This window comes from Varanus komodoensis, unplaced genomic scaffold, assembly GCF_004798865.1.
Source record: "Varanus komodoensis strain SLA01 unplaced genomic scaffold, ASM479886v1 scaffold7_1, whole genome shotgun sequence".
In the NCBI taxonomy this organism is placed as follows: domain Eukaryota; kingdom Metazoa; phylum Chordata; class Lepidosauria; order Squamata; family Varanidae; genus Varanus; species Varanus komodoensis.
The window spans coordinates 5,890,413-5,914,772 of NW_025336479.1; the positions used below are offsets into that span (position 1 = coordinate 5,890,413).

The following is a 24,360-nucleotide window of genomic DNA, read 5'->3' on the forward strand; positions in this document are numbered from 1 at the left end:
TGATCTTTAGGGCTATAGGTTGCTGAATGCTTCTTGCCTGACTTACTGAGAAAGAATCGGAGGGTTGCTTGTGTTAGCTTCTCCAACCATGACAATGTTTTTTGTTTTCAAGAGTTATTTCTCAAACTAAGCAAAACCAAATACTCTATCTAGGAGATGACCTATGCATCTGCGCAAGACAGCATGTTGGAGACGAAGCTAGTTTCATGATAGTGTCTGGTACAGGGGCTTCTTCTTTCCCATACGCCAAGAATGAGTGGCCTTCTGCTGCTGTCATGCAAGAGGACAGCAAGGAAGGCTTGTGCATACGGCAAAGCCTCTGGAAAGGGGAAGCCTGAGATGGGTGTGCCTGGATAAGTAGCAGCATTCCAGAATTTAGAATAGAGTCCTTCCTAGCAGCTTCCCATGAAGAGGCGGCGCAAAGAAAGTCTCTGGAAAGGGATGGGGTCTGACGTGTTGTGATCTGGGGTGTGGGGGTGAAAGCAGCATGTGGGGGGTGAAAGAGGCATACACAGGCAACAGAAGTCAACACTGGGTTTTGTGGTGACCACTTTCATATTTTTAATGTATTGAGTAGTACGTTTGATGGCTCGCAGCTACAGCAGCCAGTAGTATTACCTATATTTTTTGCTTTCATTGTATGGGATGGTGGAGTAACAGCAGGAGACTGACTGAGTCTTCATGCATTGTTTGTAATTCTCCTTAAGGCATTTATCTGCTCACCATCAGACAATACAATATGACTAACATGGGCAGGCAAGTGACTGACAAGAATGGCTTCCGGACTGCAGTGGGAGAGTTTCCTGTCGTTTTATAAAGCTCTGGCCAATCTGTGACACATGGACAGTTGACACAATCGTTCCTCGCACGCTCTTTGGTTCTCCAGATAGCTTGGGGAAACAAAGCAGTGTGGTTGGTGGCTAGAATGATGATGGAGGAAACCCATCTGGATAGATCTGATCAAACACAGCTTGGAGCCCATATTTGAGGCCTACACTGTGCTGATGATGGCAACAAATAAACTGCTTTTCCATAACCATTGCATCCACACAGAGGCATTATGCTGCATCAGCGATTCCCAGCGTTGTGAACAAGGACATTTAGGGGTATGTGGAAGAAATAATGGCGGAAAATTCTTTTGAGTTTTGAAGTTAAATATATATGCACTGTGTTCACCTATTACTCCATTGCCCTTTAATCCTAATATTTGGGTGTTTGTTTACAGTTACAACATATAAATTTGAAATAAACAGTAGCTATGTTAATTAAAAATATTTTATTCATACGAAGGTTACAATTTATGGAAATAGGCTGCCAAGGGGTATGCAAGTGAAAAAGAGTTTGGGAACCTCTGTTCTGCAGGATGGAAGATCTATTATATCAGGAACCAGTTAAAACCAAAGAGGACTTGTTTGACTGCTGTGAAAGTTTTGCAAGGCATATGGTGGATAAATTCCCTTGCACCTATCCCTAATTAGATGGCATGGTTATAGCAATTCCTATAGTGTTCCTTTTGTATCTTCTTATCCAGCTGTTTTATTTAAATTTCATTTTGTAGAGCCTGAAGACAAGATCCTGGGAGTTTGACATCACTTAATCAGGGCTTTGAAACCAGTGCCTGGAAGTGTCAACAGGCTGGAGATGAGCCAATAAATTGAAAACCCATACAACACAAATGTGTTCTCAGTCAGGAGGGAGACAGGTTCTGGAAATAGAATCTAGCCTGCTTTGGATTAGGCTGTATGCCCCTTAAAAATGATGTTCACAGTTTATGGGCCCTCCTGTGTTAAGGTTTGCATCTGGATGACTAGGTAGCAATGGAGTGTTTTTGTTAAATTTAAACTGTTGTACCTGTTGCACCTGTTCCTGAGGGGAAAATGAAGTGGCTATGGCAACATGAATGGAACACTCTAGTTTCAGTCCATGTCAGTTTCACATGTCTTTCATGCCAGTTCAGCTCTGTTTCTACATCAGTCTACAATTGCTTTTCAAATACATGCATATGCATTTTAGTATGAGCACACCTTTTAAAAACATGCACTTTGCATTCATTAAATGCATGTTTTTGTATGTGCATTTCTATATATTTGTCTGGGAACTGCAAAGTAGGCTTGATTGCTTAAACACGTAGGTCAAATGAAATCTTCGAGCAACGTTAGGAACGACACATCAGGATGGCACATGGTGCTACATTTGCATTGACTTTGGAAGCTGCAGTTGATCCAGCGACAAGAACAATTATGGGTGCAGTCCCACGGGACCGTGTTGCACTTAGCCTGAACTTCCACACTGGTTGCCAGTTTCCTTCTAGACACATTCAGATGGCTAGTGATTCTGATCAAATTATAAATGGCGTGTGTTCAGGAGACATGATTGCCTCCCCACTGTACCAACCTGCCCTTTCTGTATAATCAGGTAAAGAGGCCATTCTCTGTTTCACTAGGGTGGAGGCACAGCTGATGATGCTGAGAGTTAGGATCTTCTCCATGGCTTTGCCAATATGGCAACACACCACAAAGTGCAGGGAGTTCTCCTTCTGGCTGCCTTCCACTGGCCAGTGAATGTTTTTCACAGCATACTTTTGCCTGCTAAGTTCTGAGGTTTTATTTTAAATCTTTTATAAGTGGTCTTGGCTTCCCTATTTTGCAGAGCTATCCTATTGTGCCCTGGTGGGGAGATCCTCCACAGAGCTGCCACAGCAGCTGGAGTCTGGCCAGAAGAGAAGTAGTCGAGGTGGAGGTAAGTCTTCACTCATTAATTGCTAAATTTAAAAAATACCTCCCACTGAAACCAGCTTGGGTAGGTAAGAGGACTGATCCTAGGCTTCACAGAGGATCTGAGGGACTCTGGATCCACCAGACCCAAAGCTTCTCCTCCCTGTGCCTGGAAACCTTCATTTTGTGGCCTACTGTGACTGCTGCCAGCAGGAACATGGGTGGCAGAAGGCCTTTCTGCAGCCACCAGTGGAGCCTCAGGGTGGACCCGCACCCCACATGGTGGTAAAGCTCTCACTCTGGATTGTATTCTTACTAAACATGTTGTCAGCTGTATTGTTTTAGATTGTTGTAAGCTACAGCAATGTATGATCACCAGATGTATGGGGCAGGAATATAATTAAAATAAAAATAACCATTTTACTTTGATAATACATTTAGGGCATCAGATTTCCTTACACTGACCATGGGAGGGTATTTGTGAATTACTTACAGACTGTACTTGAAGCTGCAGGTCATTTTTCTCTTGCAACAAAGAAACCATTTTTTCCTCCAGTTCCTTTCTTTTGGCTTCAGATTTGGCAAGTTCTTCTTTGGTTCTTTGAAATTCTTCTTTCATTGTGGCCATTTCTTTTTCTGCTTCTGCACTCCTTAATAGGGGTTTAATCTTAAAGAACAGCTTCATCCAAGGCCAATGTTTGACATTCATGAATGAGCGGATATTGTACTGAATGGTGAAGATAGCTTCCCTGAGATGAAACCAAACCACAGGGTTAGTCACTGAAGAAAATACGGTTTCCTAAGCAAAGCTCTGGAGTTCCTTAATGAGGCTTCAGTGACAATATGTCAAAGGCTCTATCTATAAATATTCAAATGAATATGGATTGATTTATCCAGCCAGTTTCCTTAACTCATAGTAGAATAATGTGCATGCACACTTTTTCTGAAAAATCTGTACCACTTAGAATTACAGAATTCCAAGAGAGGCCAAAACAGATGCCTTTACAACATGCAGTTTGCCAGCATTTCTACAGATAACAGTGGCAAGACATGCTTCAAAGTCACAAGAAACTTGATTAAAAGGGACAGGCTAGACTTACATGGCTGCAACATGTACAAAAATGATAGAACTTTCAAGAGTACCATTTCAAACATTCCTATTCAATATTTCCATTGCAGGCTATGGAATCTAACTGATACAATCTGTCCACCAGTGGGACAATGCATCACTGGTGAGTCCCTTTTATCCTGCAGCTCTATCTTTTTCCCCACAGATCTGCACTGGAGGTTTGAAGGACCCTCTTGACCAGACTTGTGGAGCACATGGGGGATTCTGGGGGGCAAAGAAGGGAACATCCCACTGCATGGGCAGGTATGTGTTGATATTTTCCATGCTGCTTTGAAGGGGGCATGGCAAGTATAAAGGCAGTTCGAGGTACAAGTTGAGGCATAAAAGAACAAGTGCTGTGGAAGAGGAAGCCATTCTACCTTCTTGCCACCATTTTTTGGTATTCCACTCTCATAAGGAAGCCCCTGCACATAGCCTGTGTGCGAGTAATTAGCAGTGCCAGACGATCATCTCTCATCTCTTCCAAAAGACCCAGCAAACCGGCCTTGAAGAACACCTGAAAAAAAGAATGCAAAGTAGAGTTGCAGCCTTGCATATATTTAAAGCTCATGCCTGAGATCTTAGAAGAGAAAGGTGCTTACTTTGGTGTGCCCAAATTTGTACTGGGTGTGATCAATATCAATGGATCCCAGCAATTTCTCACAGGCTTTCCTGCTGTCCATAAACTGGCCTTCTGGGATGGCGCTAGCATTCAGGACACGGTATCTGTCCATTTAAACACAAGTAGGTCATCTCAGCATTGAAATCAGTAGAGGAAAAGGAAGTGCTGTACTACTGGCATGTTTCAAATGTCTTCTGATAGCTTGGCTAATACTTTATCAGAAACCACAGGATTATAGCTAGTCTGAGGAGGTTAAGAAGGTGTCTATCCAAAGATTTCTCCAGACGGTAAGTAAAGTAAAAAGAATGTTCCACAGGCAAAACCAGAGTTGGTGCAATACAGTACAAAAATATATAGTTTTTACATGTAAACATTGCCTATTCAAAACTGTAGGGTATAACATAATGTTCAAGGCAAGTTGAGCACAAGTGTTGCTATTATCTAGCTTTCTAGACAATGTTTTCTAACAAGGGCCTCAGTGCAGATTGGAAGATCACAGAAGATTTTGCTGACAGACCTTTGTTTAAAATCTCCATATAAGATTCTGTTTGGAAATCCCTTCCTGCAGATTCGAATTCCTTCAAGCACTCCATTACATCTCAGCTGATGTAGGACAAGCTTGTGTTCCATTGCACCTGTGCGAGAGAAAAGAAAGGAGGGAAAGCAGCTTTTGCTGGTGTTCTGCTGGCATCTTTCTGGAAATCCATACACTGGATTCTATAAGTTACCTGGAGTTTTGGTTTCATTGGGGATGATGCAGCGCACAAAATGTGGGTGAGTTGTCCGCAAGTTGGACATCAGTTTGTTCAAGTTTTCCTGTAATTTGAACAGAGCAACTGAAATTCCTTAAATAAACAACTTTTAAAATGCCACTCAAGCCTTATATTGTATCCAATATTGGATCCAAATATATTGATACTTGTTTGTTTACCAGTTTTTAATTTTAACTTACTGCAGGAGCAAATATTGTCCCCCTGATATTTTGGTTCTTGAGATTTACAGCCTCTTATTTATGGCCATTTTAGGCCTACATCCAGTGTCCAACAAAGGATCAAGTCAGATGCATCAATGAGTGATACATCCCTCTTCCAGATACACTACAGCATTAGTCACACCTATGGTCCCCCATAATTTGGGCTAACAATATGTTGCTCTTGGTAGAATTTAAACAGAGTTTGTCTAGCTAATTTAATAAAAGTATCTGCAAAGAGATATTCACTGCATTAGGCATGTCCTGTAACTTTTCTAGTTACAAGCAACTGTATTCTTTCTGTAAGACTTACTCTGAACAGCGCAGACACAGTTTGGAAAGAGGACCCCTTCTTCTTTGCTCCTTTCTTCTTAGCACCCCCACCTTCCGCTAGAAAACAGAATATAAGTAGATTTAGCTAGCTTTACTTCAGCTTCTGTAGATAATTTTCTAACCATGTGTGGCATCAGAGGTGACTCTGGCTGCCATCATTCTGAGACACATGTGGCAAAGGAACTGGGCAAGAAAACCAAAGGTTCCTATGGCTTACCATCATCCAGGGCAGCAAAGGTGGCATAAAGGTTAGCCAAAATCTTAATTGATGATTTCTGATAGAGTGCCACAACAGTTTCATTTAAGGGGTCTTTGTTTTTCTCCAGCCAGCCAGTGATATTGTAGTCCACAATCCCTGCGTAGTGTATTAGGGAGAAGTGGGCCTCAGCCTTGCCTTTGACAGGCTTGGGTTTCTGGAAGTTGGCAGATTTGCCAAGGTGCTGGTCATAAAGCTTATTCTTGAAAGATGTGTCTGTTGCCTTAGGAAACATGCACTCTTCTTCCAAGATAGAGAAAATGCCCATTGGCTAAATGGAAATACAAACAGAACTTTATTTCAGATACGTCTTTCTTTGAAGTGTGTGCTTGTGCATAAGAACCTATTGTAATGTACCTTCTCAATGAGTTCAATGCAGGCAGCCAAATCCATGCCAAAGTCTATGAAAGTCCATTCAATTCCCTCCTTCTTGTACTCCTCCTGCTCCAGCACAAACATGTGGTGGTTGAAAAACTGTTGCAGTTTCTCATTGGTGAAGTTGATGCAGAGCTGCTCCAAGCTGTTGAACTAACACCAGAATATACAGGTGATCCCTTTGACCTCACAGATACAAGGTAAACAGTTCTTTGTTCATTGAAGGCAAATGATTGAAGCATAGATAGAGGGAGCAGTTAGGGTTTTTCTTTGCTAATGAATTCATCTTCTCTGGGGCTGGGTTGGATCTTTGACCCTCTTATTTCTTCTTCCAGAGAAAAACAAATGGACAAAGACTAGAACAGTCTTTCCAATGCAGGCAGAAAATGTTTACAGCACTAGGAAATTATTCTTGCCACTGACTCCCTCGTTCTCATGTATCTATGTACAACATTTATATATGCATTTATATATGGTGTCACCTGCTACACTAATTCCCTGGGAGAGAGTACAGAAGGAAAAGGACATTTAGCTATTACAAAAAAGTCAAGAGGTTGCAATGGAGCTCCATACCTCAAAGATTTCAAAACCTGCAATATCTAACACCCCAATGAAGTGCTGTCGGGGCAACTTCGTATCCAGCTGTTGATTGATCCGAGCGACCATCCAGAAGAACAGCTTTTCATAGACAGATTTGGAAAGGGCATTGACAGCATGGTGTACCTGTGGGTAGCAGTCCAGACAATTAGCAGCAGGCACACAGCTAAATGTGTAGTGTGAATTGGCAAGCCACTTCTTGGCCTGGCCTGGGAGACTGGAACAACTCAGGAATAATGGCATGAGCTAAGACTGATCTTTCCTCAGAAACCCAACACGGAAGACATGTAGCTTAAATATTGGATCATTCTGCTTTGAAATTCTCCCTGCTAGGGTGGGTGGATAACACAACTGGCTTTATGACACGGTGGTCAAAGATAGCCCAATCAAAATGTAGTCCATTGTAGAGGTCTTTAAAAAAACATTGCCTGAAAGAAGGAGATGAGAGTTGTACTGGGTATCATATAGATAGAAGTTTTCATGTGTTTTGTATCTTAGCTTCTGCTTGCTTCAAACCCTGTTCCTCTGTTATTGTAACCCTTTTCTAACCAGCATTTCCTTTGCTAAATAGTGTTTCAGTAATGCTAGTCTAGGTAGGAAAGAGTGTCCAGCTGTTTCGCCAAACTGACCACTCTCCAGTGAAGCACAGGCTGAAAAGAAGTCATGTGCCTTGCCTGGGAGCTCTTCAAGAAAGTTGGCAAATGCTTTTAACCTGCTGCATGTACTCACCTGGTCCACAGTTTGACCTTTGGTCACGTATTCATTCCCCACTTTCACTCGGGGGAAGCACAAGGCTTTCAAGAGATCTGAAGAATTCAGGCCCATCAGATAAGCTGCCTTGTCAGCCTCTATAGAACAGAACATAGGAAGTATGTTCAGGATGACCAGGATCCTGGATGCTACAGACAGTGCACTTGGCAGAGCTAGTCTTCAGCAATGGGGTGACATTCAAACTTCTGTAAAAGCACAGCATGAGGTAATACAGCATAGTAGCTGGAGTGCTGGGCTGGGGCTCCGGGGACCCAGGATCTAATCCCCCACTCTAGTCCCCATGATGTTCACTGGGTGACTTTGGGCCAGTCACTGCCTCTCAGGGTGTCCTCCTTCACAGGGTTGTTGTGTGAATAAAATGGAGAAGAGGAATTATGTAAGCTGCCTTGGGTTTCTTGCAGGAAACAAGGCAGTATATAAATATAATACATTAATTAAAATTTAAATAAATAAATCATGTCCCAACATTGAAACTTTTATGGAAATCTCTAAAATAACTAGAAAGTGACAATTGAATCCCATGGGAAATTTTTCACAGAATGAAAGAGAAAGTCCATTCTCTCTCCAAAATTCTTCATTATATCCCTAGCTCCAATCAGTATACTCAATCACTATAGCAACTGAGAAAGCATGGGAAAATTGCAAGAAATTCAGTTTTGGTGGAAAGAGAAGACTTCACTGCCAACCTATGAGAAGAGCTGTATCCAATTCCAGTCATTATTATTCAGGGTATTAATGTGACTCTTTCCATTTTGTACATTGCATTAAAAGTTCTCATCTACAGGAGCAAACAAACAAATAGCTTTTTCTGAAAAGGGAGTGGGATAAATCCATTACCTTCAGTTCCATCTGGTTCTGCCTGCTCCTCTCGGGGTTTCTGTTTAAACTTCATGTTTCCATAGTGCATCACTGCCCCTGTCAATTTATAGATTGCAGCTTTCTCTTCCGCAGTGAAACCCAGGATATCTATAGCTGTCTGTAACATGTGGTAATCAGATAAAACAATTAGTCTGTAACTGGAGGAGGAGGAAGAGGAGGAGGATATCATCATTTCTTATACGCACATCTGTTGCTATGAGCTCCTCTTGGTCGTCAATGCTTTGGACTGCGATCTCTCCTTGACTTATGAATGGATAGTCATAAGGGTTAGTGGTGATGAGAAGCATTTCTGAAATGTAAGCAGAACATCTTAGATCCAGATATAAAATGAGAAAGACAGAAAGACAGTCATTTCAATATGACTGAACTCCATGGGACTTTACTAAGATTAATCTCAAGTCATTGTGCCTAGGGCACAAATGGTCTTGAAAAAGAAATGAAATTTCCTCCATATTTCTTAGCAGTTGTAAGTGAACACATACGGGGAGGCATAGAAATGGAATAAAACTAATTAAATAAATAAAGCCACAGAATCCTTCTGTCTTACCAGATAACCTAAGATATTCAGAAAGGCAGTCAGTAAGAATCATACTTACCAATCAGTTCTGGCTTCTTATTGGAGAGAATCTGATAGAAAATGTGGTAACTCCTTTCAGCCTTCAGCTGAAAGGTTACTCTGGACTTTTCCAGCAGATCTGCAACAGAGATTCACTTTAATGTTCACAAGCTCAATTTGATGTACACTAAATTGTGTTCCAATGCGGCAACTTACAGGTCTCGATATCTGCAGAGGCCAGCTTTCCAGTGGCACCGAAGTGAATCCGAATGAATTTGCCCTGCAAAGTACAAAGGGGGAATTTTCATTGCACACATCCAGGGGTTTCCAGAAACATAGCAATATTAGATTTTTAATTGGAATAGTGTGCCTTCTGGTTTTTGGTAGGGTTTTTCAAAGTAAGGTTATTAGCTGCATTGAAACTCCATTATGAAACCAAATGGTGGAAACAAGCATTATTTATAAATAGAGATATTGAGTTCTTGCTCTCAAAAGTTATTTAATGCAAACATTTTTTCTTGCAGGAAATTCTCAACATAGAACATTTCACTGCACAGAAAAAGGAAAAAAATGTGCATGAGGAGTTTCATGTGTGCATTAGAGCTGCTGGATTTCAGGTTTGTTTATTGTCTTCTGCTTTCCTTGATGTGCCCAGTCCCTCCCCACCAAAATATCAGTACCGGCTGCTTTCTTAAAAGGAGATAGATTTAATAAACCAATGGAGGCTGCTGAAGCAAAATGAAGCTAAAATTCCAACACTTAGAACTAGAAAGCTTACTGGAACTTATCAAGGACAAATTTGCATGAACAATCTGAGCTGAGTATGGTCTGTTAAGTCCTCAGCAGCTTAGAGCACCGATTCTCTTCAGGTGGCATTCCCAGAGGATGCTGGTGACAATTATGTCAGTGGAGCTCCTCATCCTCACATCCATTATTGTGAGCTTCACAGGAGCTATCTTTGGCCCTGAATTTCATCCCTCAAGCAGGTTCACCACCATGGGGCACCATGGATAAGGATCAGGAGCCCCTCCTGGCATCGGAGCCACCAGCCTCCCCTGGTCATTTCTCAGTGCAACATTTTGATGATCTATCTGAGAATGCGAAATGTAAACAATGCATCTTGATACAGACATTGTCGCCTAAAAACTGATCGTGAGTTTTCAAAACTTAAAGCAGGGGTGGGGACTGTTCTCAGCCAGGGGGCTGCATTTCCTTGTGGCTAACTTTCTGAGCCTGCATGCCAGAGATGCCTCTCAATAGGCAGGTAAGGCCAAAGCTACTGTAGGAAGGGCTATCCTGCATTTGCACCCTTAGGCATCCACACAAACGTGCAGCATATGGCACATGTCCATTCTTACACATGCATTCATTCAATATGACATACACACACACTTACACATGACATGCAGCACACACATTTAACACCAGCACATGAAAGAAGACATGGCCATCCAACAAGTGGAAGTGGAAAAAGCCTTCTGTCAAGGACTAGGCAAATCACTGCCTCCAGGCTGGGGTCACAATATGCACAGAGGGAAGTTCTCCTCACCTCTCCCTTGCCACCCTATGCACTGTATTTAGACTTTAAAAAAGGCACCTTCCATTGACACCAAGGGAAATCTTTTCCCAAGCTGGGTGGGGGGCTTGAGGAGGACAACAGGACAGCCAAAGTGGACACAGGCTACAGGTTCCCTACCCATAAAATTTGCACAACTTACAAAGCGGGAAGAGTTGTCATTCCTCACAGTCTTGGCATTCCCAAAAGCCTCTAGAAGAGGGTTGGCACTGATGATTTGATCTTCAAGTGTCCCCTGTTAAACATGTTTGAAGAAATATGAGAAAAGCAAGAAACAAAACCATGGCTATAGCTGCGATTGATCTGGTTCATGTGACACTGCAATCCATCATGGGTGGCTAGCCATGATGGGTTGCTGTGTCATGTGAACCCAGACCACTTTCCACAGGAAAAGAGCCACCCTGACAACCCATGGCTCGTCCTAGGTGTCGTTCAGTCCATGCTGGGTTGTCCTGACATCTGAAATGAGGAAAGCAGTTTCACCATGATTGTCAAGATAGGGTACAGACACTCTTTGCCATCTGGCCCATGCAGTTGCCAGTGGCTGCCCCTCCACCAACACGCAAATGGCACTTTGGAATGACTGTCACTCGCTTGCCACTCTTAAAAATAACTTTCTCAATCTGAATATTGCACAAAAGTATACAAAAGTTTCATTATTATTGTTGTTGTTTTGTTGTTGTTGTTGTTGTCAGTCTTTCCCAAATGTGTAGTTGCTCAATATGAGTACTCTTGCCTGATCAATTTGGTATGTTTCAACTGTCAAAGAAAGCCCTGTAGTACAGTAGAGAAACGGTAGGAAATTGACCAGACAAGAGTGTACATAGGCAATTTATACTTGATTAACAAAGAGCAGGAGGAAAAATAACACTAAAGGTCAGGAGGAGCCCATTTGCACCACGAAAAAGCAGGGAAGATGGGGAAACAGTGGAAGAAGTAGGTGCATGGAAAGCTGAGGAGTTTGCAATATCTCCCAATTAGCACTGTGATTCTCTCAGTGTTAAGAGCTGGAACTAGCAGCTCTCATTGTCTCCACTTCTCCAACACTTTCTTGACTCTGCAGTTAGTCCAGAAAGGTAAGGGATTATCTCCACTCCTTTTTGGAGTGCTAACTCACCCACTTCTCTGACAGTTCTGACTGGGGATGCAGCTGAATGGACCTGAGTGAATGGAACCTCACACGGGGAGCTGTTGCATTCCACTTGTTCCAACCCATTCTGCCACCTTTAACAATTTGTTTTTTAAATAACAATTGGGAATATATAGACTTTTTAATACTGGGAAATATATGCAAATATAATGGTTGGGAAGTAAATGAGGGGGAGATGTGTTCCAATTCAAGGGCTGGGAAGTAAACATATTAGCTACTGCATTACTGCAGGCATGCAGATTTTCCCTCCACTTATTTCCAAGACACTCAGTTTCTGTGCATTTCTCTTCCATTTACTTCGCACTCCAAACACATGTGCAAATATTCTGGTCTATTTTAAAAAAACAAAACTCTTGGAAGGTGGCCAAGCAAAGTGGAGCAAATGGGATGCCAGTACCAGCAGTGTTTACAACTGTCTCCCCCATGGGCCCCATTCACTCTGTCCCCTACAAATACCTAACTAGAGTTTTTTAAGAAGCTGTCAAAGAACTGCATTAACTGCCGTTAAGTGCTTTGAAAAGGAGCCATGAAAAGTGAAGGGAATTCGTATCTGCCCTTCCTGGAGCAGCTGGAGAGTCAACGAAGTGTCGAAGGAGTGGAAAACTGACAGGTCCATTCTTAAAGCATAGAGAATTACATTGCCAAGGTAGAAATATTGTGTGTTCCCCCTCCACAACCCCATTCCACTTTTGAGGCACTTACTCCTTTGCCTTTTCTGCCTCCATTTTCAGTTGTTCTAAATTGTACTCAGTGCCTCCTTTCCTTAACTGTTATTTCTTCCCCAGTCCCTTACAACTGTGCATAAATTAGCCTTTAGGCATCCTCTTCTAGTCAACGTCCTTGTCAAATACCTGTTCCCCCCCACCACCTTTTTTGGAGGGGTTTTTTGACAGCTAATACATGTAAGGAAATTGGCTGGAAAAGACTTTACCTATTGGGCAGCCTAGGCTTCACTTGTGAAAGACAGATTCATCATCATCCCCCCAACTGTGAATGTGTGAGGATCCAAAAACTATCATGCAAAGGCTGTGATGATTAAAGCAGGGAGCAGGGCGGGCTGAGAAGATAAGGCAGGTTCTGGTGCAAAGTCCTCTGGGATATGTGCTAGAACCAGCTGGAGGACTGATGGTTAAGGAGCGAGAGGACAGCCCATGGCAAGCCCAACTTTGCAGAGCCTTCACTCAGTTCAGGTCACTGTGACTAAGTGTGCAAGAAACCACTGCTTAACTTGCTCCTTGAATACTGTCAAGGAGTATTCAGATCCTGAAATGTGGAGGGAGGGAGGGAGGGAGGGAGGATGGATGGATTCAGGGAGCCCGATTCACTTCTGATTCATATCAGGACAAATTACTTATCTTGGGTATTCATGCTCATGAATTTTGGAGTTCATATAGGTAGTATATTAATTATTCCCTGCAAGTAAAAAGGGATCTGAAAATGGGGACTTTTGTCCTTAACAGACTTTCTATAGCAAAACCAAAAGAAAAAGAGGAAGAAGTGGAGGAAAAGCATGAGAGGGTTATAAAAGGGAGATGTCACTATCTGTGGATGCCCTTGTAAAATCCCATCAAGTACAATAAATGCTTCATCTGGAAGCAAGCCTCATCTGACTCAACAGCAAAGGCAGGCAGCCTTGCGCTTGTTCTCTGGTAGCCTAGTAGCTCCCTTCACAGTTTACCTTTCACATGTTGTCCCCAAAGGGCTCTGGCAGGGGAAGTGGAATGGGGAGAAGGAACACACATAAATAGTCATGTGTTCTGTGGGACAGGGAAAAAAGGTAGGGTACAAATTTCATCATCATCATCATCTCATTGTACCTTCATCTTGGATTGCGTTTCCTTTTTCTTGCTTAGTTCTCCAGTAGCTGCAATTGTTGCAAAGTACTGGATGACACGCTTCGTGTTGACAGTCTTTCCAGCCCCGGATTCTCCACTGTCAAGGACAATTATGCATTAAGTTAAGAGGAATGGATGTACATTAGCTATGTCACAACTGTATTTCAGTAGCATAAATAGATGAATCTGAAGTGCCAACTTACGTGATCAGGATAGACTGATTTTCACGATCTGTCAAAAGGAGAGAGACAGAAAATACAGTACTTGCTGTGCTATGGATTCACTGCTACAATCATGAGATCAAAACCAGGATGTACAATAGATGCTTGCTAAGACCAATTATTGTTCCCACGGCATTGTTCTGCTTATAATAACTGACTCTGCTTTCAGTTTAGAAGCATACGTACCAGTTAGCATGAACTGATAGGCATTGTCAGAAATGGAGAAGATGTGAGGTGGTGCTTCTGAACGTTTTTTGCCCCGGTAACCAGCCACCACTTCTGGATTGTACACAGGCAGCCATTTGTATGGATTGATGGTGACACAGAAGAGACCGGAGTAGGTCTGCATGGAAACCAGGAAAAAAGCTGTTATGCTTGACCCCCTTGGGAATTCTTCCTTTGTGTTAGGATGGCAGCACTTACATAAATCATCCAGGAGCTGTAGCGATCTTTGAGGTTATACAGAACTGCAGGTTCATGCAAGTGCGTTAGCATCGCCATGTCCTCAATTCGGTCAAACTTCGGTGGATTCATAGCATACACATCCTCTGACTTGACAGTCAGGGTCTGAAAGGTAAATAAATGGTTCCCATAAGGAAGGAGGAGGTTATGGTGCTAGGTTCAATGCATAACAAAGGCTTTCAACAGGGATGTAATTGCTCGAGCCACTTATTCCCTGGACCTCTTTGTAGCATCACAAGGACTTTCCCCTTGGGCTTGGTCCATAGCCTAACAATAAAGGATGCCATTTTACAATAAAGGTCTTTATTAGTCAAGGACTGGAGCTCTGTCTTCCGGATGCTGCACTTGTCACAAACCACACTGAATTAATGAACAGCACCATGAGCTTGGGTTTGCCTGTGCACTTTTGAGACATGAAGAAAGCATTTCATGGAAAAGATATATTTCCTTGGGAGCCAAACTAGCCTGCTTATATACCAGGGACATATTTGCTGAAAAGAAAGAAGTCCTCGTCATCTAGGACACCCCCGAAAATGCTCACCCTGCCATCATCTGTATCCACAGTTGTCTTGCCACCTTCAGTGCTCTTTATTTTCCCCTTGGCATATTCCTCCTTGGGCTCAGCCACATAGCAATAGGTCTTGGCATCAAAGGGTTGGTTCTGAGCCTCTATCCGCTCCTTCTCAGATTTGCGGAGGAAAGGGGCAGCCACCCCAAAAAGCTCCATTTCTGCATCCCTGCTCATTGCTGCGGCTGCAAGAGAAACAGGAGGCCAGTCTCTTCAAGGCTCTAGAAACTAGAGGCATCATGCAGAAGAAGGCATGGTCTGCCCTCCTGAAGCTACTAGTGCACAGGAGTTTGTGTAGTCAAAGCAGTAGCCCAGCTTCCCCTCCCCCAACTACTTTCTCCATAATCCTGACATTATATGCTAAACTCCTCTTGGTCTTCTACAAGCCAGCAGCCATGCCTTCTGGTAGATCACAAGATTCCTTGCAGCTTTGTGCTCACTGTATTTTTCAAGGAATGCTTGCCTTTGATATCATTTGAGTATGCATATTGTAAATTGCTTTGGTTTTATCTGTAAAGTGCCCTGAGAACTTTGTTAAAATGGCAAAATAGTGATGCCAAAAATAAATAAGGAAAAAAATAAATCTAGTAACAATCAATGCTTCAGCAACAGCAAAGGTTGTTAAGCATCCATGAACTAATTCCACAAGTGCAAACTCTGAAGTCTAGAGTAGAATGCAGAACTTTGCAATTTTTTTAAATGAACAGGTGTATTCTTGTACCCTGGCCTTCTCCCAAAGAGCTTAGGGCAGTATGTGTACATAATGCAACATAAACCCCAAAGATTAATCTCTTGGTGGGATCACTCTTCTTTGTGGAGCTATCCAAGCCTGCTAAAAATGAACAATTGAGGCTCACTTCCTGGAATCTTTCTTGAACTTAAATAACTGGTACCTTATCACAGGAAGCCTTGAGATGGATGGGTGAGATTGCTTAGTTCTATGTATGCCTTAAGCAGAGTTCTTTGTAGAGGAAGAACTTCTGCTGTTGGGCACCTTCCACTCCCCAAGTCACATGTTAATGGCCCAGACCGTTTGAAAAGCTGAGTAAGCCAGAGAATGGATTGGGCCAAGATTCAGCTTACTATCAGCAGATACATACCCCTCACTTCTCATTATTCAGCCAGACCTGGTGGATGTTACTGTATGCCGCAGGAGGAGGAAGAGGAGGGGCAGGGCAGTTGTGTAAAGATAAGAGCACTTGGGACATGAAATGCCACCTGTGCTTGGCAGGATGCTGGCTGACCTGCGTCGTCTGAGCAGAGTGGGCAGGTGCTTGGCGAGTATCTGCAGGTGTTATGCATTAGAAATAGGGACTCCTCAGACATCAGCTGCAAGCAGCTTCAATGAAGTGCATTATATGAAACACTGGAGATGGTGACAACAGAGACTGGGACTCTCAAGGGATGGTCCACTAAATTTGCATAGTTCTGATCCTTACCCCACAACAGGCATAGCAGTCAGCATGCAAGACAATAATTTCCCCCTCCTTGCACACAAACACAAATGCATTGCAGTTTGTAGTCAATTCACAGCAGAGCGATCTAGCAAGTGAAGCTAAATGACAGCACACCCCAGGTAGAGCCAAGTGCAGTTTGGGATCAGGGAGACATTGTTACCGTACTTAGATTTCTCACCTTTTTATTATTTACTCCCACCAGAAAGAAGAAGAAAACTGGATGAAATGTTTAACCTGCAAAGGAGCAGACAGCTTCAGTGGTGATGCATCAAGTAATCCCAACAGCTGAGAATTTGTCACAGTCTTCCCATATGTAAAGGCTTACAGTGCATAATTGAGAGAGAGCCTCTTTGCCCCAGAGGTCTTCACTGAAGAAAAGTGTATGTGGGCTCAGCTATTTGATAGCTGTCCTTCACATTTCTTTAACATTCACTTATTCTAAAGTCTTCCACAAACAGGGAGACTCTGTAAGTTAACGCTCAGCAGGAGGGAGAGGTTAGGGAAAATGGGTGTGGAAGGAGAGAGACAGATAATGGGACTTACCTCTGACAGTCCGAAGCACCAAGAAACCTTTTATCTCCGTCAGCTTTTATAGGCTCTGATTCTTCTCTAAGCTCAGCCCTTCTCTATATTTGGAAATCAGAGACCAGCCCTGTAGCCTGCTTGCCACTTCTACACTTATTTTCCCCCCTTAAATGTATTTATAGAAATGATCCAGTTCAGTAGTTATTTATCAATATTGGTAGCCTGACATGGGAAAATATATTTAATTTCACAATTTTTTAAGCCTTAGAACTTTTAAGCAAGTTCACTGCAGGAGAGAGATGCTGTTTTATTCCTTAGGTAAATGTACGTTGGTAGTAATGTTGTAATTGAGGCTATTGGCAGACAAAATTTTGCATCATGTATGTGTCTGTGCATGCGTGCACACGCACGTGCACACACACTCACTCCAGTAGAGTGGTATCATTGCATCCCTATTATAGCCAATATATTTTAACCATGTATGGCCGGGCTCCAAAATACATGTGCTAATATTATTTGCATATGCAACTGGCTGTAGTACCTCCAACTCATATGTGAAAACATGTAGTTTCAAGCATCCATTATCAGCAAGAACACTAGCATTAAAGAAACTACCCATTTGCCCAAAGGGTCCAGCACAGGACAGTATCCTGAGCTATCCCTGCATCTCTACTATTGCATTGCACCAGTGAGACCCATTAGCTCAAAAGGAGACCAACACTTCCTAGGGTGAACCCAACATGAACCAAAATGCTCATTACTGGAGTACAATAGGTCAGCAGAGCTCCCTTCTATGAACTCCATTGACCTGTTCTGTCCTGGAAACAGGTTGGTGGAGCTCACAGAAGAGAACTCAGTTGACCTATCCTGGTTGCTGCTGAGCTTTCCTGTCTGGAGAGTTCCGGCTTTCTGTTGCACTGATGGTGGGTCCCACTGGTGCACAGGCAGTACTGGATACTGGCCAGAACAGTATCAATACTGTGCTGTCATTTACTAGTGTGTGACAATAAGAAGCCATAACACTGGAAATGATGCACAGCTTCCCCATACCTTCTTTTTTTTGTCACCAAGTATCATCATCTGTGGTTCTCTTTGTGCACGTGTGCATGTGTGCCCCCCTCTGAGGTGTGCGATTCCACGCTGCCTGTGTGCATGGAAATCATGGGTCCTCCTTCACTCCCAGTTGGCCCCACCCACATGGCTATAATGGTGTGGAATGTCAACACAAGGAACCCTACTGTGTAAAGGGTGATATAGAAAAGGGAGTAGAGAGACACTAATTGCAAGTTTTGAAAGGAAGGTTGACTTTATTTATTTATTTATTTATTTATTTATTTAAAACATTTCTATGCTGCCCACTGTGCCACAGCACCTCTAGGCAGCTCAGAATCAAATTAAAACTGTTATAAAAACTAAAAACATTGCAACCCCTAAGAATCCATAAAAGAAGATCAATTAAAATATAGATAAACACAAGCAAAGCAAATAAATGAATGAAAGCCTATAAGGTCCTAAACAACTGAGAGAATGCTTTCAGTGTTTTTTGCTGACCATCCTGGTTATATAGTGCTTTTTCTGTCTGGCATCCATTCTCTGGAAAACTCTTCCAAAGTCACACATGTGCCAACTCTGATGCAGTTCAGGTGCATGCTGAAGACTTTTTTAAAAAATGGCCTTGTCATTTGATGATTGCTGATGCCTGTCATATTGATTTTCTCTATGTCTATGTCATTGTCTATGTTCTAGTATTTTTTAATTGTATACTTACGTTTATAAATCTATACTATGGATATACACTACCTGGACACATTTAAAATGCCAGGTGATATAGAAATATTTTAATAAGAAATAAAAAGGAAGGCCATAAAGGAATAAATAACTGTGAGCCACATTGAGGAGTTTTGTTGACTCACAAATCCACTGAATGGTGACTTAAACTACCTGCAACACAAAAGGTAAAGGGAGCACTACTGAATGAAGATCTAGTTATTACCACACATATTTTTTCTCAGCCTTTTGGGTTTACAATTGACTTGCCACTCTCCTAAAAAGACACACCCTCCTACTTAAGCATGCCATAGTATTACAGCTATGCCAGCACCAAAGAGGGAATTGGTAACAGCTGAAGAAAGTGGTGCTGAGTAAAGCAAAACCTACTAAAGAGAAAGAAAGGGCAAGTATATCAAGTAGGAAACCTTCAAGGCTAGGCATTCACTTGACAATGATTTCGGAGTGGCAGATCTATGTTTTGACTGCAGGTTTCACTATTAATAGAGCTTTCCAGAGCTTCCTACTCCAGCCTGTCAAAAAGGAAATTTGAAAAATGCAGGCACTTTAACATAGGGAAAGATACAGTCCTCTCTTCTGTACAGCAGCGAGTCTGTAGAACAGAAAACATCATGTGAGGCTATGATTTAGGGAGCTATTTATATAAAGCCCAGTAGCCATTCAATAGAATCCTTCTAAAGTACAAGCTCGTTTTAGTATGGTTCTGAAACTGCTGCACTGCAGACAACTCTTCTGTTCTTTGCAGATCACTGCATAGTCTTAAGTTATCACATCAAGAGGAAGGTTGCTTGAAAGGGTTTCCACTTAACACTCCACCAGTCTTGGGCTCCGGTGCAGCAGCTGAATGTGAAAGGTGTTAGGAAAGGTATTTTGCTAGGGAATGGATAAGCAATGCAGGTCATAGGTGTTTGTCAGTTGAGCACAATTTGAATTTGGAAGTAGTGTTCATCACTTTCTGTTCTAGAAGAAACCTATATTCTTTATTCTTTTTGTCATTGCCTCAGAATGCTCTGCAGTAGGTCCACAAGCCACAGTTCAAGAAATCGTGATTTAAATCAGTCACACAATCCAAGTACATACAGAAACCTCGGGAAGCAGGAGAAACTGCTTGCCCTTTGGTAACAGAGAGTTCTGCTGCTGCCGCCACCCTTGCTGTTATAAAGGCACAGGTAAGCTTACGATCAGATCCCTGAGAGCACTCTTTGCCTTTTCTTCCATGCTTCAGACATAAAATCCACCGTTTTTGTTTTTCTTCAAGTACCTAGCAAGTTTGCACAATCAAATCTTTGGCACTGTTTATTCATTTTTGCTTTTAACTAAAGTAGTTCTATTATTTTTAAGCTTTTTAAAAGAATTTCAGGGGATTATGAAGGACCATCAATTGCACTGTCCTGTCCTAAAAAGTAGTGCAGTAGTGTTGCAATTTTCGAAAGGTCAACTCTTCTGTTTGGCTTCTGCTGAAAAGCAGGGAGGTGGCTTTGTGACTGTCAGAAAAGATAGCCGGTCAGTATCTGGACTTATTTGGCTTCTGCTGGAAAAAAGAAAAGAACAGAACGGTGTCCCCCTCAGCCTGATCCAACAAAACATGTCTAAACCTGAGTAAGCTTCCTCAGCAGATTGTGCATTGAAGCCATGCACAACTGTAGGGTATCTGAAACACCTGGTTGTAAAACAAACATTATGGGAAGCAGAGGCACCACAGAAACAGCAAACTGGGCTAGTCTTGCCCAACCCACTGCTCTCCCGTCGTTTTAAACTTCAGTCTTTCACTCCCAGTCAGCATAGCCAATGGTCAGAAATGCTGGGAATTACAGTTTCATGAACTATAAAGCTAAATGAATCTGAATTTCCAAGCTTACATAATTCATTCCTCATTCAGCATCTGAATTCTATCCCGAGCCTTCAAATGAAGTTAGGGCAATACTCAGCCTTGCAGTTTGGTTGGAGGCAAGGTAACAAGCTGCTGGTGGCACTGCTGCATTGCAAGGAGTCACTTCCACCTGACTGCAAATAGGATGAGCAGCGTATTGTCCTTTCTTTCACTTAAGGTCACTCAAGAATGGTCATAAGTAGTACCATCCCTCATGAAAGATGAATTCTTAGAATCCTCTCTAAGCCCGGAGAATGAGCTCTGTCTTTTTTTAGCAGCAGCCTTCTCTGGTCAAGTGCCTTTTGAATGTGCTGCCGTGTTTGTATTGGGTGCCCATGGAAAGTGGAGAGGTTCCAGAGCTTCTGTTTTGTCTTGGGCTTCAAACATGAGGGTAGGAACTGTGCAGGGCTATCTGATGGTTAGGGAGAATGGGAAAACAGGGCTTTCCCCTTCACGTGGAAGAGGAGGAGGCAGGAGTCCTTGCTCTGAGTACCAAAGAATGGTTATCCGGACTCGTAGTGGCTCATCTTCCCCCTTTTCCCTCTACCCTTGGGTAGAGCACAGTAAGTACTACATTGGAGCTTCTCGTAATGGTTCCATTGCTCACACACGAAGTGCTGTGGATTCTGTCCTCTTTCTGTTATTACTTCCAAGTAGCCATGGGGATTGACATTCATCAAGGACGCCCCACTTCTGGATCTTGGGTAGGATGCATCTGTTGCATGGAAGCAGAAGGATATTTTAGCGACAACCTCCTGAACAGTTATCCCCAACCTGGTACCCTCTAGACGTGTTGAATTACACCTCCCAGAATTGATTCTGGGTGGTCCAACACCAGGGTGGGTGCCTGCTCAGTAAGAAAAAGAGCTTCACAGTTATACTTAAATGACTTCTGGGCCCAGATCTGACTCCTGGACCTCCCCTTAGCTATTTTTGCTGTAATCAAGCCTCCTGCAGAGAAGTAGAGAAAAATATACACAAATAACTATAAAGGGTTGAGTGCAACATTACCTTTCCACTGACAAAAGCAGTTCCTGCAAGAAAATGCAGAGGGCAGTTCCCCCCTCTCCCCACACCACCATCCTATATGCCCTCCAAATCTGTTCTGGAAGACTGGAAAATTGGAGGAAAGAAAGAGAAGTTGTGTTGTGCATTTGGATTTCTGCTAGTGCAACACCAGAGAAGAATAATGGAACCAATTATTTATCTTTTACATTTCTTTGAATCTATTATATCTGCAGAGTGCAGTCCTAACACGTTTATGGAGGATTTAAGCCAGTTTAGACCTGCTTACTAAATGGCACTGGCACTCTTCAACAACATTCTTGTTGGTATCATATTCTTGGAATCCTCATACTGGCATAATGTACCATTACGTGATGTCGCACTGCTATAGCAGTCCGCATACTCCATCTTAATCCATTGGTAGTGAAACAGCTTTTCAGACTAGACATAAATCAGTTTGAATCAGGAGTGCCTAGGATAATCTACACTGAAATTTCTCCTGTTACTGTAACATCTGGCTGATTTAACACACTATACACTCTGCAAACTGTTATTCTCATGCTATTGATATCCCTAAATCTGAGAACTTTTCAGGCCATTCTTGTTGTGGTTTCCACAAAGTATAAATCAGGGTGCGTGCGCTAACTTCATCTTATTGTGATATATCCTGGCAGGAAAGACTTTAAACTATGCAGCTAGTCTGTGAACATTTTCACCCATCTTCTTACTGATTTAGATGGGTATTGGATTTGCCAGGAGTTAAACCTTTAACTTTGCCTTTGGGTAGAGATGTTTAGACAGAAAATTCATATTTATTATTCAGTTTATTTTATAACGTCTGTCATGTAAAACATCTTTAGTCAGTGTACAACAACAAAAACCATAAGAAACAAATGTGGAATATAAATATGAATGTACCCATACTAAATGTCATGGGCGTCGTCCATTCCATACCCTGGTCAGACATAGTTTTGGTAGGCTAGGTTTCCACATACAACCACACATCTCTGCAATTCTAAATCAGCCTGCATCCTATTCCTGGTATGTTATAGTCACGCACAGCTATAAGAACTGCAGGGTCAGACCTGGATTTACCTGCACCTATCTATGTAGCCTTTCAAAAATCAAGTCACTTCAACCAGAACAGAAACTTTACAATGATGTTTGAAACTGTGCATGTCCTTTGCATACATCAACAGTTTCCACAGTTCCCTTGAAGTCATGGATGTGTGGCACCGGTGACTCTGGAAGCTAGTTTCAGTCTCCCTCAGGACTCTACCCTTCTTGCTGCCACATGTATACCTGTGGACATGCCCCACTCACTATTATATGTGCATGAACATGCATTCTCCCCCACTCCTACTCGTATGCATATGTCCTCCCTCACCTTCATCCTAGAAACTAAGGTCATGATAATGGGGAGGCGGGGAAGACGGGATCGAAGTCACTGGAATGTTTCGGAGGAGGGTGGAGGTGAAGGTTAACGTGCTGAAATGGGGCTTTGTGCATTAGCAGGAGCTCCTGAAGACGGGGGTAGTCCCTGTAACACTGAGCAATTTGACACAAAATAAACCTTCACCTGTGGAATCTTGTATGACTTTTGTTGAAGTGGGGGGATGAGCTGAAGGCCTCCCCAACCTCAGTGCTCCTCGCAGAATTGCAGGCAGGGTAAAGCCGCTTTGCCCTCACCCTCCTCCCAGCAGCCATCACTGGCAGCAGCATAGTTTCGCTGCCATGCAAGGAGCATGGTGCAGGCTCTCTCCATGCAGCCTGTGCAGGGCACTTGTGTGGCAGCAGGGCACATGTGACAGGCTACACAGGCAGCCTCTGCGGGGCACAGGTGGCCTACAGTGCATATATTGCCCAACCCTGCTTTTACGTGTTTAAGACCATCATGCTGGCATTAATTATCCCACATCCTGAGTGGCTTTCTTGCCCCAGGTTCATATTTTGTCATGTAATTTCCACATAAATAGATCAACAATATAGACCTTCTGAGGCATTGTCACCTATGAGGTTATAAACAGTGCCACCAAATTTCAGCCGTCTGTCTCTTACCGTTTTCTTTCAATAAATGAGCAATTCCTGGGACAAAAAGTAGCACACGTGCACCTCCAAAAATCTGCATAACGAAGCCATTGTGTACTTTTTATCCCAAATATTTGGGACACAAGCTGAAGTTACTGAAGGATATCTTAGGCTGTTTTGTGTGGCAGAAAGAGGAACAATCCCCTCCTTCAGATTAAGAACATCTGTTTTTCCTGACATTTATCAGGAAAACATGGTTATATTGATTGGAAGTTGACAGACCAAAGCATTGCTATGGTGTTTTCAGCTGATGCAGGAAAGATTTGGTCTAAAATTACTTGTCCTATATGAAACTTGAAATCCATTGTTATGCTGATCGTAACCTCTTGGGGGAACTGCAGTCTTTAATAGGGAGATTAAGCCTCAGATGCAGCTTTGTATCTGGGGTACAAATAAACCCCAGAAATAGCAAATGTTAGTTTTTTGCTAGGTGATATAGATGGGATGAACTTTAGCTTTTTTGTGAAACATCACCATCATCTTTGATTTGTGGGAAAGAGTACAAGAAATTATATTCACTATTAGAAAGACTGCCATACATAGTATGAAAAATGCATGTTGTATAAAGATATGTTCTTGCCTGTGCTGCCTTTGAGAAATGGTTGTGGCACTGCTTATACACACCAGTTGTAAA

General features: G+C 42.5%; 1 protein-coding gene across 1 annotated transcript in view; it reads right to left on the reverse strand.

Moving 5' to 3' along the window:
• The window catches only part of LOC123035430 (myosin-3), a 31,322-nt gene extending 16,152 nt beyond the window's left edge, over nucleotides 1-15,170 (reverse strand). Inside the window, exons 1-20 of the mRNA XM_044453589.1 lie at nucleotides 14,967-15,170; nucleotides 14,387-14,530; nucleotides 14,150-14,306; nucleotides 13,946-13,973; nucleotides 13,725-13,839; nucleotides 10,900-10,992; nucleotides 9,398-9,461; nucleotides 9,222-9,320; nucleotides 8,811-8,914; nucleotides 8,584-8,722; nucleotides 7,705-7,823; nucleotides 6,952-7,101; nucleotides 6,361-6,531; nucleotides 5,965-6,274; nucleotides 5,728-5,804; nucleotides 5,173-5,260; nucleotides 4,962-5,079; nucleotides 4,425-4,548; nucleotides 4,203-4,339; nucleotides 3,208-3,463 (exon numbers count right to left, since the gene is read on the reverse strand). Of these exons, the coding sequence (XP_044309524.1) occupies nucleotides 3,208-3,463; nucleotides 4,203-4,339; nucleotides 4,425-4,548; nucleotides 4,962-5,079; nucleotides 5,173-5,260; nucleotides 5,728-5,804; nucleotides 5,965-6,274; nucleotides 6,361-6,531; nucleotides 6,952-7,101; nucleotides 7,705-7,823; nucleotides 8,584-8,722; nucleotides 8,811-8,914; nucleotides 9,222-9,320; nucleotides 9,398-9,461; nucleotides 10,900-10,992; nucleotides 13,725-13,839; nucleotides 13,946-13,973; nucleotides 14,150-14,306; nucleotides 14,387-14,530; nucleotides 14,967-15,170 (2,697 nt within the window). The remainder of the gene's footprint in view (nucleotides 1-3,207; nucleotides 3,464-4,202; nucleotides 4,340-4,424; nucleotides 4,549-4,961; nucleotides 5,080-5,172; nucleotides 5,261-5,727; nucleotides 5,805-5,964; nucleotides 6,275-6,360; nucleotides 6,532-6,951; nucleotides 7,102-7,704; nucleotides 7,824-8,583; nucleotides 8,723-8,810; nucleotides 8,915-9,221; nucleotides 9,321-9,397; nucleotides 9,462-10,899; nucleotides 10,993-13,724; nucleotides 13,840-13,945; nucleotides 13,974-14,149; nucleotides 14,307-14,386; nucleotides 14,531-14,966) is intronic.
• Between the last annotated feature and the right edge of the window lie 9,190 nt (nucleotides 15,171-24,360).